Here is an 18,651-nt window from a genome sequence, read left to right as displayed (position 1 = left end):
TTGAGATATCAAATAATATACTTCAAATTAAAGGCCCCTGTCCCGTATTTTATCATTTACAATTCCTGCATTGTCACAAGGCCCCTTGGAGAGTGTTTAATCAAAAAGCCACCTGTTACTAAACATCGTATAAAACATATGAAACGCGAGCTCTATATCTAAATTAACTAAATAACTCGCGAGACCGTTGTTAGGATTTGATACGCATACCATTTAAACAACGTTCGTACATATATTCATAATTCCCACGTGTATAATACAACACCAGCCCGTATAATATATGTATAAACTGTAAATGGACTTCACACAAGATGAATGGCAACGCTGTTTCAGTGAACAGGACGGCCTACTCCGGTGTGCCAAACTTTGACGCCAACGGAGATATCAACGTTGATGCAGCACCTGACGTTGACTTTAGAATACAGGGCCGGACATGGTATTCCTTACCTACTTTCCGATTTGTAAATGTTGTTCAGACTATCCTGCTACTGGACGCCGTCGTGTCGATAGTGCTGTGGCTGACAGGTAAGTCATTTTATTACATAATGTCTAGCATAATTGATGCAATGAACCTATAACCCTATAATTATGCAAATGAGGTCACTAGCAGGAACTACTTTGAAGCTCAATCCATCGATGCAATGCCTTTTTTATTCCCCCGGCATATAATGCGGAGGGATATAGCGATCAGCCAGTCTGCCTGTCCGTCCGTCCGTCCGTCTTTCCGGGGCAGAACTCGAAAACAATTCAGTGTATTTGATCGAAACTTAGAAAATCTATCAGTCACATACTGAACTGGCGCCTTTTGCTATTTAGGAATTTTAGAAATTTAGACTTTTTACGTTTCCATGGCAACAAGTTGGACTTAGGTTTTAATATAGGGTAGGGTCACTTATGGAGTATAACAAATAAACTGTTAAATATGTCCTTGCCAAACATTGCATGTCTATATATAAATCACATACTGAACTGGTGCCATTTGAAATTAAGGAGTTTTAGAAATGTTTATTTTAGAATTTCCATTGCAGCTATTTTGACATGGGCTAAGAGAAATGTTGGGTCAGTTACCTGGTTTGGGACCATAACGTGTTAAAATGGGCGGTGGATATAGATGACTTCGTTGACTATATGCTTGTTTAGTTATTGTTTCTTGTAATTTGTCAGCATAAAAAAACCCCCACAGAAACACACTTGTTTTACTTTCCATTTCATATAGATGCGACCATGGTGGATCTTTTATGGGTAAACAATGTATGCTTCTTCAAGAACATTCAACTCTTGACGCATTACATACAGAGTTGCACACTTACTTGTAGTTACTTTACAGTCAGCTGCCGGGAGGATATGCCATCTTTCTGATGACTCTTGTTCCCAATCAACTATTGACTAACATGTCCATGCCTGGATCTTGGTCTCCATCTGAATCACCGTGTTTTAGTAAACAAACATTTGGCACTACAAGATAAATTAGTCGTTTCACGCCTACATATTATTTATACGCGGCTGCTGAGGCTACGCCATTGAGTAAACATACTTATTAAACTTCGAATATGGTAAGAATGACATAATATGATAAGTGATTACTACTCTTTTGTGTTTCCGTATTGTCAATATCATGCGTTTCCAAGTCAATATCATGTGTTTCCAAGTGAGCCAATTTCTAATATATATTTAAGTTACTGAAACACTCTGGTCGGATATTCTCTACATCAGTACCCTTACCTGGTATAAGCAGTTTGCAGTGTGTGAGTTGGGTGTATCAGCGCTTTGAACAATATTTCAGTTATATCAAGGTAGTCCAGTAATTAAAAGGTCCAGGTTCAACAACATTGACGTAAACAATTTTTTGCTGGATTTTGGTGCCTTTAGACATTTAAATTGATAGTAAGTTTGACTTGTAAACTGTAGCGTTGCAGGGTTATGCCCTCTTTATAAGCCTGTGTTAAGTATTTTGTAGTCCGATATGGAACAATTGTTTGTTTTTTCACTTTTCGGGCAGCCGTAATTTATTTCTGTGTAAGATTTCACTTCAAAATTGTTAAATATATATTCCCCTGTCTTGATCCTATGAAGTTGATTATAAATAGAGTCATCATCAATGTTTAGATTTTGATAGATTCTTTTTTTTTTACTTTTTCGATTTTCGTTTGTATTGATGGCGGCCAACTTGGATTTGACCTATTTTGGGTGTTCCCCAAGTCAAATTTTGGTAAACTATTTTTTTTTAAAGTAGACTTATCAAGGCGATGACTTATGAAATGCGTTAAAAAACCTTTTCCGTCAATTTTGTTGAACCTCCATGAAAAATAAACCTTTAATTACCCCCCCCCCCCCCCCCCCCCCCCCCCCCCCCCCACCCCCCTCTGTATGATGCCGACCATAAGAATTATAACCAGAAAGAATCAGTTAATGCTTTCAGGGGGGCAATTCCCCAGATTTGTGGAAAGCATTGTTACATCGCACAGAAGCAATGTTAAGTCAATGAATGTGAAGAAACCTAACCTCCAATACCACTTACACGCATGTGGGTGCATGTCATGAATTGCGTGGATCGATGCTCATGATATTAATCACTGGATTGTCTGGTCCAAACTCGATTATTTACAAACCGCCGTCATATGGCTGGGATATTGCTGAGTGTGGCGTTAAACAACAAACCAACCAACCAACATAAAAGCATCACTAATCGTTTCTCTCTTTCAGGTGGCAATTCCCTATACTTTGTGGACAGCATTGTCCAGTTCCATCTGACGGAATCAGTGTTTGATTTGGCAGTACTAGGGGCATGTAAGGCAACTGTCATAGTGTCATTCTATCATTGTCTAGAGGAAACGATGTTAAAAAACATTCAACACCCACTGCAGCGTTCCTTCAAGAGAAATGCGCGAGTGTTTCACACATCGGTCGTGTTCCTCTCCTTTGCGTTCCTGGCGTTCTCGGCCACCAAAGGGGGACTGGTGCTGTACTCCATCCTGCAAGACCCCTCCTACCCCGGAATGCACTCCACGTACTATGCCCTCGTGGTCAGCGCCGCCTGTTTCAGCCTCCTGGAGTTCTTTATGTGTCTGTGGAGTTTTGTGGCGCTGCGGAAGCTGGAGTCTATCCGTGTCATCCACAGAGTCAACGCAAAGGGGGAGGAACTGGATGAAGAAGGGAAACCGGTCGAGAAAGATGTTGATATTATCAGGTTGATAACCCTTGCTAAACCTGTGAGTATTATGAATGGCAACTACAAATTGCTCTTTAAGAAGGTTGAAGTAGTATGAATATCTTGATGGTTTAACAAACCTTATGATATGAATATCTTACGTTGCTACTTTTCTCAAGTTTGTCCGAATCAGTGACATCCTGTAGGTTATGGTGATATTACTTGAATCCAAGTTGATAATAGTAATAATTATTATTGAATCCGATTACATTGTTAAGAACACACATCCGAGAACTGATGGCGTTTAAGCGATTTGGTGAAACCCATCAGCAAGAACATTTTATCGACCGACCAAGAACTATGATCGGCCTAAGCCCAGGATTCATAACCATCGATCAGCGGATCCTTGAAACTAAGGGACACAACTCTGCATAGCGAGTAATAGCACCTTTGGCCACTGGACCATCAACGCCCCGGATACAATACATACTAGAGAAGGATACAATAGATGTGTGCTGTCTAACCTGTTGTTTTTCCATCTAGGAAAGCGGCCTCATTTGCTTTGGTCTCATAGGGCTTTTAGGGCAGAGTGTTGGATCCATCTTGTCCCCGATGTTCTTTGGTCGCGTTGTAGATGCGGCAAAACAAGACATGGGTAAGATTTTACTATCACACATACGTACATACAATTGTCGTTCCTCACAGAATCCTAGATGTCAGTTTCAGGAAAAATGTATAAAACCATTCTTACTGTTTCAGGGAATATTCAGACTCATAAAATGCTATTTCAGGGAGTACGTATAACAATGTGATCCTATTTAGTTAATGCGTATAATGCCTGAAAATTAAAACCTTTTTCCTTATTCCTCTGGCGTTGTTGGTGTATAGTACATTCCTCACTGGATTGACTATTTCCTAGATGCCTTGGACCTGACCGTGGTGACTGTTCTGGGTATTTACATACTGGGTTCCATCTGCAGTATGGCCAAAGGATGTCTGTTCACACTAGCAGGACACAGAATGGTGGCCAGGCTGAGAATGAAACTGTTCGACGCCATCATCAGACAAGAGGTGGCTTTTTTCGACCAAAACCGGTACTTGAGCTTACAGGTCAATGATGTAGTTCTGTATGATGTAGTTCGTTGATGTTCCCTGTCGGTCTGCATTACTCCTTGTCGGTATGTATCGTAAAGTTCGAAAACGTTCTATATCCCATAGCTATATGTTGTTCTGTATGATGTAGTTCTTGATGTTCACTGTCGGTCTGCATTACTCCTTGTCCGTATGTATCGCAAAGTTCGAAAACGTTCTATATCCCATTGCTATATGTTGTTCTGTATCGCACAGTTCTGTAATGTTCTGTTGTTCTGCATTATATCGTTCTCTGTGGTTCTTTATCACATAGTTCTCTGTGGTTCTTTGCCACATTATTCTTTGTGGTTCTTTATCACATAGTTCTCTGTGCTTCATTATCAAACAGTTCTTAGTGTTTTTTTATCACATAGTCCCTTTTGGTTCTTTATCACATAGTTCTTTGTGGTTCTTTATCACTAAGTTATTTGTGGTTCCTTATCACACAGTTCTTTGTGGTTCTTTATCACATTGTTCTCTGTAGTTCCCTATCACATAGTTCTCTGTGGTTCCTTATCAAACAGTTCTTTGTGGTTCTTTATCGCATAGTTCCTTGTAGTTCTTTATCACATAGTTCTCTGTGGTTCTTTATCACAGTTCTTTATCGTTCTTTCTCACATAATTCTCTGTGGTTCCTTATCGCATAGTTCTTTGTCGTTCTTTATCACATAGTTCTCTGTGGTTCTTTATCACATAGTTCTTTATGGTTTTATCACATACTTCTTTGAGGTTCTTTATCACATAGTTCTTTATCGTTCTTTATCACATAGTTCTTTGTGGTTCCTTATCACATAGCTCTTTGTGGTTCCTTATCACATAGTTCTTTGTCGTTCTTTATCACATAGTTCTCTGTGGTTCTTTATCACATAGTTCTTTATGGTTTTATCACATACTTCTTTGAGGTTCTTTATCACATAGTTCTTTATCGTTCTTTATCACATAGTTCTTTGTGGTTCCTTATCACACAGTTTTTTGTGGTTCCTTATCACTGAGTTTTTTGTTGTTCTTTATCACTGAGTTTTCTGTGGTTCTTTATCACATAGTTCTTTGTTGTTCGTTATTACTGAGTTGTTTGTGGATCTGGTATACACATTTCTCCATCGTTCTGCATTAGGTTGTTCTTTAAAGTTCTGCATCTTATAGTTGTTGGCCATCCTATATCATACGTTCTACGTACTTTGTTATATTGATGTATATCTTCTGGGCCCACTTACACAAATCTGTCTTAGAACTAACATGATCGTAACTCCCATACTTTAACATAGGCTTACGGTAGTCTTAAAGCTAAGATCGCTTTTTGCAAGTGGACCCTGGTACTTGTGCGTTCTTTTTACAGTTGCACTTGTAGTGTGTGCAGTGTGTCGACTGGTACATTCTCATGCATTCACAGGACGAAAGTCTTCGCAAGTATCACATGTATTTGTATTCTCACCCAAATATTTCTCTTTCAGGACGGGAGAATTGTGTAACAGATTATCATCCGATACGCAGGTTATCCAGAATTGCCTGACGGTAAGTCTGTTTTGCGTCGGTAATACATAACAGCTGTGTGTACACGATAGCGAATATGTATGTAGCGGTAAACGTAGTGCTTAGTCAATTACCGCCATAATGAAGTGGTATAATGTACATAAAACGGACAAGGTAAATAATTGTTTATACATTGTTACAAGGCTGAGTCACACTTTCGATATTCAACTAAACTGTTTACAAATCACAATTTGAACAAAATATGGGACAACATTATTTGTGTTGTAAATAATCTCTTTATCATATGGGGTCGGGTAGCCTAGTGGTTAAAGCGTTCGCTCGTCACGCCGAAGACCCGGGTTCGATTCCCGACATGGGTACAATGTGTGAAACCCATTTCTGGTGTGCTCCGTCATGATATTTTTGGAATATTGCTAAAAGCGACGATAAAACACACTCTCTCACTCTTTATCATATTGAACTGTTGTTTATTAAATTGCAGGTTAACGTGGCCATGTTGGCAAAAAACAGTCTTCAGATCATAGGGTCATTGTCGTTGATGTTTTATCTCAAATCTTCCTTGACGGGGGTGCTGTTGGCTGTGATGCCTGTGATATCTGTAGGCGCTGTTCATTACGGTGAGTCGTCAACACAACGCAGCGGGAGCAGTGCAGCGTTTTCCCAAGCCTTCACATATTTTGCAGTAACATATCATTATTCTTTTGGGTGTGCGTTTTTCGTGACTACAGTTGTATGAATGAATGAATGAATGAATGAATGATGTTTATTCTCGTAAATCACGGCAGTGATACAGAGATGTAATTGGATACAGGAATTAGATACAATAGGAGAAAACATGTCAGTGGAACATTTCCATACATAATCTTATATAACTCGCCAGTTTTATTGGAATAGGCTAATAAGTAATGGACATCAAATGAGAGAATTTTATAGCAGTAGGATACTTACAGTAGTATTGAGGCAAAAGCTTGTTTCTAAATTCTGAGAGTTTTGGACATTCTAATAAAAAGTGCATTTCATCACATATCAAATTTTTACACAATGTACATTTTCTTTCCTCTCTTACAATATTATACCATCTTCCTGTTTCAATGGGTAATCTATGATTTGCTGTTCTAAAACGAGCAAGAGAGATGCGTAAGGTGATTGGTAGTTCTTGTTGCGGGCGGTGGGTAGCCTAGTGGCTAAAGTGTTTGCTCGTCACACTGAAGGCCAGGTTTTGATTCCCCAGATGGGTACACTACGTGTAGCCTTTTTCTAGTGTCGCAAGAAATCCCTAGCGCGTGCGTGCGTGCGTGCGTGAGCCTTAACATTGTGCAGTTGATGTAAAGTGCACCCCTCACCTGTGGTCATGGATTCGGACCTAAGTTCCGTTTCAAACATATTTACGACTTGCGTTAGTTGTATTTTTTCCCACACTAAGCTGACAAGCCGCGGTTTAAATGAAATAATGTGAACTGAACACGCTCGCTCGCTCACTCCAATAGACATATACGCCTACATATTCAAAGATGAACTTACATATGCGAGTTCCAAAATACTGTTACCTAAAATGTCACTTGATTTACGCGGCACTTAGCAATATTGATGGCGGCCTGAAAATCATCGAATCTGGACAATACCATTTTGAGTCATTGACGGATTATGTGTCTACAGGTAAATACATGAAGAAATGTAGGCGGTTGTTCCAAGACCACCTGGGGGAAGCTGGAAGCCAGGCGGAGGAATCCCTCTCCTGCATCAGAACTGTTCGGATGTTCTCCGCAGAGGAGAAAGCAAGAGATGAATATAAACATTACATCGATCAAAGTTACAGCATTGGGAAGAAAATCGCTGTCGTTGAAGGTAGGTGCTTGTATTGCATAAACCTGGGCCCATGAGCGCAAATAAACACCCAGAAAGTATACACCCATATTTGCTGGTGGCTAAAAATGAAACAAATGATCATTTGATGGTGATGTATTTGATACGGGATTCATTGTTGTGTTTTGGACATTAAGTTCGACAGTGTTTAGGCGCCTGTTTCAGCCTAGTATGAGAAGTTTTGTAATATTTTGGTCCAATCCAATTTTCAAGTGTATTTTTTCGTTTGTCAGGCAGTGTATTGTAAGTGTTTGTTTCCGTGTAGGAATGATAGCAGTCTCAGGAATAACTATTGTAAGTAAATGTTATTAGCCGAGACTAAGAGGCTCAAGTTAGATGAACTCTCGAGTAGGTACAATGCATGTACTCGAGACTTCATCGACCTTGAACCTCAAGGTCAAGGTTAGCGACTATTTCACACACTGTAGACAGGAATAAACGTTCATGTTTCTTCTGTTTGTACACCTTGCAAATGAATACCTGGGGACGTTTGTAAGCAGGTGACTAACGATATGAACTCCTGTGACAAACAATAGATCTAATGTGCTCCAATGTTTAACTATAAGAGTTTCATGTCCTTGTTTGGAAATGGCTGGAATGGCTATACCAGTTGGCTGCGTACTACTAATCAAACGTAAGAAACTTCGAATTCACGACCTGACAAGCCGCAGATCTGCATCATTCGTGCAGTCGATAAGGACAACAGGGGTGGAACGTGTTCTCGGTGGAAAGTCGGTTCTGTGTTCCCTGTTCAATGGAAATGAAATCTTCCGTTGCACGCGGAATGCCCACATTCCCAAAATGAGTTATAAACACAGATATTCCCATGTTTGTTCAGCAGTAATTACTGGAGAAGGTTCCTGTTGACATATGATACGGTTTGGTGGCTTTGTGGTTAAAGCGTTCGCTCATCACACAGTAGACCGGGGTTCGATACCAAAAACAATCTGGGAGGCTTACTTTTCTTTTCTCCGAAATTGTACTCAAATAGTTTCCCAAATTATACTCACTGCTCATGCATTACAAGAAAGAAAACTATTGCCAAATTGTAGAGTTTCATTGCATTAAGTAATCTAAAAATCGACACGATCAGTATTCATTACTGAACACAAGTTTTGCCATAACCATGTGGCACATGGTCCTGTATCCAGCGCAAAGGCCACAACAAGGCGAAGTTCAGATACGTCGGTCATGGTGTGAACATGGATGGGTGACCGTATTTGGCAGCTTGACTCCTGAGAGTGTGTTTTGGGCCTGCCCTTCAGTGAAACACATGCTACATGTGGTATCTCTTTATGCAATAGATTTTGTTCGACACATACCTCTCTTCACCCATCAGGATGGGATGGTAACGATAACCTTCTAGCGCATCACAAGGCAGCGTGGCTGCTGAGAATGAAATTCGAGTCCACACTGACCCACTGACCGGGTTAATAGTACAGGTTTCAGCATGCTTCAGGGTGTGCATTTGGCATTATTATCATCAATCATCATCATCATCATCATCATCATCATCATCATTATTTACAGATTAAAATAAAACATGCAGCAAGGAGGGTTCGGGTGATCCTGGCAGTCAAGTTGGTTAGGCTCATCATCAGCTCAGGGCCCTTGCCCCCTCTACACGCATCTCAGACAGCGAATGGGACTTCTCCCAGGAAGCGCTGCCTAGTCAAACCCACCCAGAACTTTTCGGTGAATGTGAAGACTCCCCAACACTGCAGCCTTCTGCATTACCCAGATTGTCAGAAGGGCTGTATTCCTGGTAGCAACCCGGGTACTCTCCCGATGTCAGTCAACAGATTGGGAGGTAACAAACCTAAGGCACCAAGTACAATGGGGAGTCGGACAACTTGGTTCTTGGGATGCACGCGTGACATTTCGAACGCGAGGTCTGCATATTTGCCATGTTGTTCCTCAATCTTGTCAATCACATTAGTGTCAAAAGGGACAGAAAATTCAATAATATATATGATTTCATTAGATTTAACAAAAAGGGACAAGACCAGGTTTGTTGGCCTGGAGAATTTTGTATTTATCATTTCCATGACGCCTTCTACATATTCTGAGTCGTACCATGGATTGACCTCTGTGTCAAAACCACAAGCCTGACGAAGACAGTAATAAAATGATCGAGCTACACCATCATGTCGCCTAAGTTACTGTGTTTCTGCTAAAGCTGGGCATCCGCTGACAAGAACCATCAACAAAATTAACATTGACATTCAGATTATATCCCACATCCTTGGCTCGTTTAAGAAAACTGTGGAATGCCTTGTTTTCATGAGTCTTGACATGCTTAACAAGAAGATCTGACAAATAAATGTGTGCAAAGGTGCACAAAACACGAAGAGCCCAAACGTTAATCAAACCACGCCCTCAGATAATGATTGGTAAATCTAAACGATTGGGGGAAGAGCGAGGGTGTTCGGATCTATTGTCTGACATGATTCTTCGTGTGAGGGTGTCAATACCCTGAAAATCTTGTTTCGTCCAATCAACAACACCAAAAGAATACGAAAGGACGGATACAGCATAAGTATTTTTATTAAGAGTACATTATACATTTGTACTCTGCCCGAAGTTTTTCCTTGATGTGGGCATTCTGGAGTTTGTCCCTAATCTGCATCCCTAAGTACGTAAAGGTCTGACCTTCCACATAATATTATTATTATTTTTATTGTTGTTGTTTAAAAAAAATATTGTGTGGGTAGATATTTAATGTCATACTTATTGGAATATTGGCTCTCAAAACAGTGTGGCGCTGTGGATTAGTGATATCTAGAATCGGGACAGGAGGTGGTGGTGGTGTAATACTTATTGTCTGTGATGCAGGGGGTACATGGGCGTTGTGGGTATGGCTGTAGAGGGATGAGTTCTGGGATGGTGGTGTAATACTTGTTGTCTGTGATGCAGGGGGTACATGGGCGTTGTGGGTATGGCTGTAGAGGGAGGAGTCCTGGGGTGGTGGTGTAATACTTGTTGTCTGTGATGCGGGGGGGGGGGGGGGGGGGGGGTACATGGGCGTTGTGGGGATGGCTGTACAGGGAGGAGTTCTGGGACGGTGGTGTAATACTTGTTGTCTGTGATGCAGGGGGTACATGGGCGTTGTGGGTATGGCTGTACAGGGAGGTGTTGTGGGACGGTGGTGTTACACTTGTTATCTGTGATGCAGGGGGGTACATGGGCGTTGTGGGTATGGCCGTACAGGGCGGAGTTCTCCTGGTTCTGTGGTACGGGGGCAAGCTGCTCCACGACAACACCCTGGACCCCTCAACCGGTATCAGCGCAGGAGTACTTGCCTGTGAGTATTACACGTGTATATAATCCTATGGCACTTTGTTAATAATCGAAATGTAAAACTTACTGACTTAAAACATGGCAATTAAAATACTTTCAATACTAACATTTTCTATGCAGGTATATCTAATGTATATTTCATAATGCTAAAAATGTCAATTAAATTTGAAACATAACGCGTCAAAGTCATAACCGCAGTGACCCGTGACGATTTGGGGTAGAATAGGTCTTCAGCAACCCATGCATGTCGTAAAAGGAGACTATGCTTGTCGTAAGAGGCGACTAAAGGGATCGAATGGTCAGGCTCGCAAGTCATCGTATCCCAATTGCGTAGATCGATGCTCATGATGTCAATCACTGGATTGTCTGATCCAGACTCGATTATTTACAGACCGCCGTCATATAGCTGAAATATTGCTGAGTGCGGCTTAAACAACAAACAAACATAAGCGCAGTTACTAAGGCATACGTCTTAATAAGAGCGACGAAACCATTTCCATAATCATAAGCATAGTGCCTATATCCGGAGTGCAGAAGGTCGGTGGTTCGCGCTCTTGCCGCGGCATACCATAAAGCATGCAAAATGGTGTTTGTTGTTTCCCCGCAAGACGCTCAGCAGATAAAACATGGGGATAAAACAATAACTAGCCGGCTCGGAGTCCGAAATCTGTCACTACAACGTGTGAAAACATGATTCTTGATCTTTCAGCCTTCCTCATGTACACCCTCTCAGTGTCCATGTGTTTCGGTGTACTCTCCAGCGTGCTGGGAGACTTCATGCAGGTCTGCTTAACGTCTTTCAGTGGCATTTAGAAGTTGGTGTGATGAAGAAAGACAAGTTCTATGGATGAACAACTTCAAGTGATGGATAGTGCTGAACAACATAGGTATATATACTTATTAACATCAATGTTTATACCAGCTCTCTGTGTCCATCAATCAATTTACTGTATAAACATTGATGTTAATAAGTATATATACCTATGTTGTTCAGCACTATCCATCACTTGCTTGATAAAGGTGTTAGGATCTACACCGAAACGTCGCACTAATTGTAATAAAGAAGTTGTTCATCCATAGAACTTGTCTTTCTTCTGGGTCTGCTTTAGCAACCGTCTCGTGTGTTAATGAATGTCTTGCAGTATATATATTCCACGTATCCTTCATTTTCACAAATATCAACGAACACTTATGCAACAACAATCCATTTTGTAGGCTTTGGGAATTTCTATTTAAAACTGTTCCTCTTTGTACCAATATACTTTTGTTCAAACAGGTAACGCCATAGTTTGCTTTAGTCATAAAATATGAAGTGTGATTGCTAAGTTCTGAGGCTCACTTAGAAAGACTTGACCTAAAAACATTAAAATGATTTATGTTTCAACATAATCCCATGACGGGAGAACACTTCTTTTCTCAGCTTTCCACATCCCTTAGACTTAATTTCATGCTCCGTATATTGTCTGCACTTTTGAAAGATAGTCCACCACGCCGATACACTCGGCATCCCAGAGCGCGGAGACCATTTTCAGCTAATGGGACAGTCTGTGCTTTCTTTGGTAGTGCAGATGTCAAATGCTTCCACTGTTTTGATTGGTGTTTGATCTGTAAGTTGTGAACCCAGGTTTTATTCACAGTATCAAGTTGTTGCAAGAACATTTCTGGTTCAGCTTCAAACAGAGTTCGATTATCAGGAGGCACGCCTGGAGCGTTGTTGATCGGATATCAGAAGCTTCGCAACCAAGCGATCTGATACGTTCCTTTTTGCAAAGGTTTCTGTGGTAATGGAATTACTCCCCCTGGGGAATAGCTATATTTAATTCCCTGGTCAATCATCACCATATCGTGGGTTCTCTGGATCATTTCCTGGTGTTGCTGACATTACAGGAAACCAGGAAGGGGGTTCTACTTGCTGAGAGTAAACTCTGCTGCCTTACTCTTTGTGTTTGCTTCATTTTCCAGAGGTAAAAAGTCCCTGCTTATTTTCATGACTTGTCATAATAAAACAATTTGCTCAGATGACTCAAGTCTTTGTGGATACGCGTCAATGTAATGTAATCGCCAACACAAAAATATTACTCTTTCGTTTTTCGTGCTATTTAAGGCTCAGAACTTATCAGTCAACCCTCGTATGTTTGATTATGTCTAATATACATTCGATATTCAATTCATTCTTTCAATTTTTTATCTTCGTCACGAAAGCATATAATGCACTTATAACAATGATCGTTGATATATGGATCTTAGCTGGTATGCCATTTTCAACTTTCTAAATTTTGACTTTGCCAATTATCCAAACCCACGTGAGCACTTAGGCCCAATATTACTCTCTTTTCATGACAGGCTGTTGGTGCTTCTGGTAGAATTTTCACCTTAATGGACAGGCTTCCGGAAATCGACACTGAAGAGGGGCTCGCACCTATCACACTTGAAGGTGGTGAGTATGCTTACGTAGGAGAATAATACACACCTACAGTGATATATTCAATCCATAATCACACTGGATTGTCTGATTTGTTTACAAGCCGCCATCGCATGGCAGGAGTACTGCTGTGCAGGATCATGCAAAAAATACTTACTTTTTTATGGCAAATTGTGTGAATTGCGGGTGCTACCGGTGGGGCAGGACATGTTTGCCCTTTTCGCGAGCACCTGGTGTCATCACTGATTTTCAGTGGCCCAATGATATAGTTCTCACGTCTATTTTGCCCTTTACGCCAAATGGAATCTGTTTCGGCAGGTAATCTGGACTGGTTATTCTCTTGGATTGACAACTTATATTCACTGATGATGGGAAAAACAATTTTAATGTCCGGTCAACCTGGATTAGAAACTCCATCTTCAGGAGAGTACTCTTTGGAGCGTTTTAATACTGTTATAGGTACATTACTGCGAACAGTGCTGTCCACATTAACCAGCTTCACAGTTCGTGATAAGTAACCTTTACTGCTTCCTGATACTGCACATGTATCCCAGCAGCTCAAGCCATTTCACAACTTTTGAGGTACAATCGAGCATGCGCTTTCTACCACGATTTCAAAGAGCAGCATACGACTCTTGCTCAGAAGCTGTTTGATCAAGGTTACAACATTCAATGCCTCAGTAAAGATTTCAAATCTTTTTATGGTAGACATGTGGAGGATAATAAATTTTCCAAATATATTTATTTCACTCATCAGTGACAAACATTATGTCCGATGCAGTTCTCTGTTTTTACTTGTACCATATGTTCCCGTGTTTTATCAGGTGAAAAATTGACTAGCATTTGCATGTGTTTGTGACGGTTGCCACAAGTGGGGTAGGATACCACTGCACGTTTCACAAACACCTGGTATCATGACTATTTGATAGGCATTCATAGACACATGATATAGTCGGGATTGTACAATCGACTCCGCCTTTCGTAGCAATTTCGTATGAATAGGAAAGGATTTTGTCGCTTTCTTTTGCAGAGATAGAGTTCAAGAATGTAGACTTCAGTTACCCGAACAGACCAGAAGCCAAAGTCCTGAAGGTAAGCAGACAAATCCTGAATGCAGAGATGACGAGATCAACAGTGGCTGAACAACTAAAACGCCAGTTTATTTCATAAATAGTGATTATCAAGAATGACCTTTTTTGTCCATGGTATTCAATAAATATCAAATACGACAATTACAGAGAAACGCAAAAGAGAATAATTTGCAGCAATGTATTTATTAAATGTTATTTTTTCAGAATTTATCCTTCAGTGTCTTTCCTGGGCAGATGGTTGCATTAGTTGGCCCTTCTGGGGGAGGGAAGTCCACAATCGTCACTATGATTGAGCGTTTCTACGACCCGCAGAAAGGGGCGATATTCTTAGGTTAGATATAGATCACGCATGATTGTTTCAAAACATGTTTTATCATCTTTCATGTTGATTCCTGTCTGGAGTTTATTTGAGTTTCTAACTCGTATTTTCAACACATGAAGTTTGCCAATTGTTTTATAGTGATTCATAAACACATGCTCGTGTTACAATCGGAATCATATAATCGATTTGTGGCTATGGAAAGCGTTTTGTCGCTTTTATGAAACATCCCTGTTTCAATAAAGTGTGGAAGTTTTTATGACTGCTTTGCAATTTTAGTAATATGTCCCTTAACAGTCAACGTTTCTCTTACTGGAAATGACATGAAGTAGGTTTACCATTGCATATAGGACGTAAATTGACTAGTATTTTACCTATACACCCAATGTCAATCAAGGGCAAAATGAAACAACAATTGTAATGTAACATAATTGTATGAACTCATGGGAAACAATAACACGGTGCAAATGGTTAACTGCTATACCACATGTCGGGCACTGTTGATGTTAAATCGTTGTAAACACTATGTACAGGGGGACATGATCTGAAGACACTTGACCCTTCCTGGTTTCGTCGCAAGATCGCAATGGTGAGCCAAGAACCAACGTTGTTTGCATGCTCCATCAGAGACAACATCACCTACGGTAGACTAGCGTCAGACAAGGAAGTAAGTAATATTCGTGTATGTAATTACATTATTTAACTACAAAATCTTGTTTTATCGCAACCATGATGGAATGATATAAATACTCATAACAAATCTTCTGGGATTTTCTCGAAAATAAATATTGTCCTCTAAGATTCTTGAAAAGCATAATTATGCTTCAGACTGTATAAAAAAGAAGATTTCCTTCTACAAAAATACATTCAGGCTAATAGTTTTAGGTTTTGTAGCTGTAGCCCGCCCATTAAAAACCAAACCAAGCGAAACCAAAAACACCCAATAACGACAAAAACAAAACAAAACACATAAATAAATAAAAAGAAACATATATATCAAACGGTCGGTCCCTTACCGGGGATCCCCTCGAGGTCCAGCCAAATGCATTTGGCAGACATCACCAGGTGATAATATGTGTGCCACATGTTTGCAGACCACTTGTATCATTGTGTGTCTACGGCATGCATTCTGTAACACATGCAGCTGATTATGTAACAAACACATAATCTAAAAATTAAAAGTTCGTGATACTCATATTTGGTATAATATTTATTTTGAGAGAATATCAGATTATCCTAATTGTTTCAACAATACCCTTCAACTGCTTCTCGAACAGGTGATGGAGGCGGCCAAACAAGCCAATGCACATAACTTCATCATGACGTTTGATGATGGGTACGACACCTTGGTTGGGGAGAGAGGTATGAGTCTGTCTGGGGGGCAGAAACAGAGGATAGCCATCGCCAGAGCCCTCATCATGGACCCGGTCATCCTGCTGCTGGACGAGGTGGGACAACTGACTGACAACAAATATCATTACTATTTGATAGTGATTCATAAACACATGCGACCGCCTCCGTGGTCTAATTGGTAGAGCGTCCGCCCGGAGAGAAGAAGGTCCGGGGTTCGATCCCCGGCCGCGTCATACCAAAAGACGTTAAAAGATGGTACTTGTTGTTACCCTGTCTGGCGCTCGGCATTAAGGGGCTAAAACAAGGACTGGTCGGCTCGGAGTCAGTATACTGTGTCCGAGTGGGGTATTCATGTTAAACTGCGGCATGGTATCTCAGTGAGCTAGCACTATAAATCGGCATCAGTCCGGACTAGTACAAGCAGCCACACAAACACACATACACGTACATGCACGTCGCTATATAAGTGCAATAATCTTGGACGCGACGTTAAACCCAATTTCACCTCACCTCACCTCATAAACACATGCGCGTGATCGGAATCGTACAATCGACACTGTTTTATGCAAATATTTCTATTTCATATGGAAAGGGTTTTGTCGCTTTATTTATATTCAATTACATGTATCACCATAAGCATAGGACCATTTTCTTGTGTTTCAGCAAAGTTGCCTTCTTACTTTTTACGTCTACATAATGTTTAGTTCACTTCACATTAGTGAGTAAGTATGGTTTTATGACTCGTATCGCAATAGTCCATTTACGTCACGACGGGGGACACAAAGAGCTTAGCACGTGTGGAGAATCGAACCCAGGACGTCAGCGCGGCGAGCGAACACCTTCATCGCCGCCTCCTCCGCTTGAAGCAAGCCCTCTATGATATAATCATGTACAGATAGCAGTGATAGTGAACTTACATAACCCACTCCTATGCATTACACAGGTACATTCACATTAATGTATTAATGTCTCACTATCGTACACACGTATGCCCATGTGGCCTCGCCATAACCACCCAAGTCTAATCCTTCCTCGGGCCATTCCTTCCAGGCCACCAGTGCTCTAGATGCAGAGAGTGAACACCTGGTCCAGGAGGCTATAGACCGCGCCATGAAGGGACGAACAGTCATCGTCATCGCTCACAGACTCTCCACTGTTCAAAATGCACATAAGGTAAAAGCAAAAATACCACTCAACAGTTAAATGGGAAATTTCCATTTGTCAATGATACTGATTACGCAGCATATTTATGCATAAGTGGTACGACATATCCTATTATAATTCCACCAAAGGTTTTTTTCTGTAAATGACAGAGAAGCTAGTGTGGTCTGATTTTCACGAATGTTTATCCTGGCCCGATGTCTGAGACTAAAAAGGATGCCAAGGGAATGAGAGGGATAATCCTTACCACAGAAGTCCCAGTTTAAGCACAAATATGCTGAGTATATGCGTATCCGTTTTGTGAATAAGGATTCCCCACAAGTGACGGCGGCGCAATTGATGAAAACAATTCGACCTGTGCATCTCACTGGAGCAACACAGTACAAGCATCCAAGTAATATGATTGTAACTATTCATTTTTTATCGATGTCATTGGGTATTCTGTCCTTCATAGTACGTGATAAGATCAGGAAACGTAAAATGAATATTATTGCTGCCATGTTGGGGTTAGCCATGCTTGTTTCAGGAACACCATGTCACTACACTCTAATCTCCGATTCTTTATTCTGTTCAAAGGTGATGGTGATTGACCAAGGCCATATAGCCGAACACGGAACTCACTTAGAACTCATGTTAAAAAATGGTGTGTATAAACGTCTTGTATTACGTCAGCTTATGGCGTCGGACAATAAAAGTGAGATCCGTCGGGAACAGAACATGTGAGGGCAATTCTCAAACGGAATAGACGAAGAATATAGTCATCATATTGCACCAGTCAACAGGATATTACTTGAGCGTGTGTCAAAACGTGCTTCGTATGTAATAATACATTCTGAATATAAAATGTAGACACGACTACAGCGACTGTAAAACAGTCGCTGACATGTTGATAATAATTCCTGAACGTATAGTCTATACCATCTAAGTGTGTGGATGTTTTCAAGTGTACATATCTCACTTAATATATCATGTACAATAACCAAAATAAATTTGTTTCATTAATTATGTTTTAAAGGTTTGTTATTGAAACACACTGAAACAGACGGTTTGTTTGTTTGTTTGTTTGTTGTTTAACGCCGCACTCAGCAATATTCCAGCTATAAGACGACGGTCTGTAAATAATCGAGCCACACCATTGCTGGAAAGAACAGTCATCCACCCTCTCAATAAATTTACATAAGAATATGTTTGGGTAACCTTCATATTTCGTAATCTATGCAACACCGAAACCGAATTGAAATAACACATTTGTAAGTGGGTCGTTTTCTGTATGACAAAGAATTCAAATAAAGAAACGAATTACACAGACAACTTTATTTTAAAATATAGTGAACTGTGCACTAGCACAGAACATTTCAAATGAATTTCATTT

The 18,651-nt window shown here is 40.5% G+C and overlaps 1 protein-coding gene across 1 annotated transcript; it reads left to right on the top strand.

Annotated features, from left to right (window-relative positions):
* Nucleotides 1-311: 311 nt before the first annotated feature.
* Nucleotides 312-18,262, top strand: LOC124119410 (ABC transporter B family member 1-like). The gene is made up of 16 exons (XM_046481902.2): nucleotides 312-525; nucleotides 2,704-3,209; nucleotides 3,692-3,803; nucleotides 4,068-4,242; nucleotides 5,731-5,791; nucleotides 6,252-6,387; nucleotides 7,427-7,615; nucleotides 10,809-10,937; nucleotides 11,643-11,716; nucleotides 13,277-13,370; nucleotides 14,386-14,447; nucleotides 14,651-14,777; nucleotides 15,299-15,432; nucleotides 16,043-16,213; nucleotides 17,169-17,291; nucleotides 17,856-18,262. The coding sequence occupies exons 1-16, from the start codon at nucleotides 312-314 to the stop codon at nucleotides 18,000-18,002; spliced, it is 2,454 nt and encodes an 817-aa protein (XP_046337858.2). The 3' UTR covers nucleotides 18,003-18,262.
* Nucleotides 18,263-18,651: the final 389 nt, after the last annotated feature.

Source organism: Haliotis rufescens, unplaced genomic scaffold (genome assembly GCF_023055435.1).
Source record: "Haliotis rufescens isolate VD_foot unplaced genomic scaffold, xgHalRufe1.0.p SCAF_21, whole genome shotgun sequence".
NCBI lineage: Eukaryota > Metazoa > Mollusca > Gastropoda > Lepetellida > Haliotidae > Haliotis > Haliotis rufescens.
The sequence above is the reverse complement of the archived record's forward strand: the minus strand, read 5'-3'. Positions and strand labels throughout refer to the sequence as shown.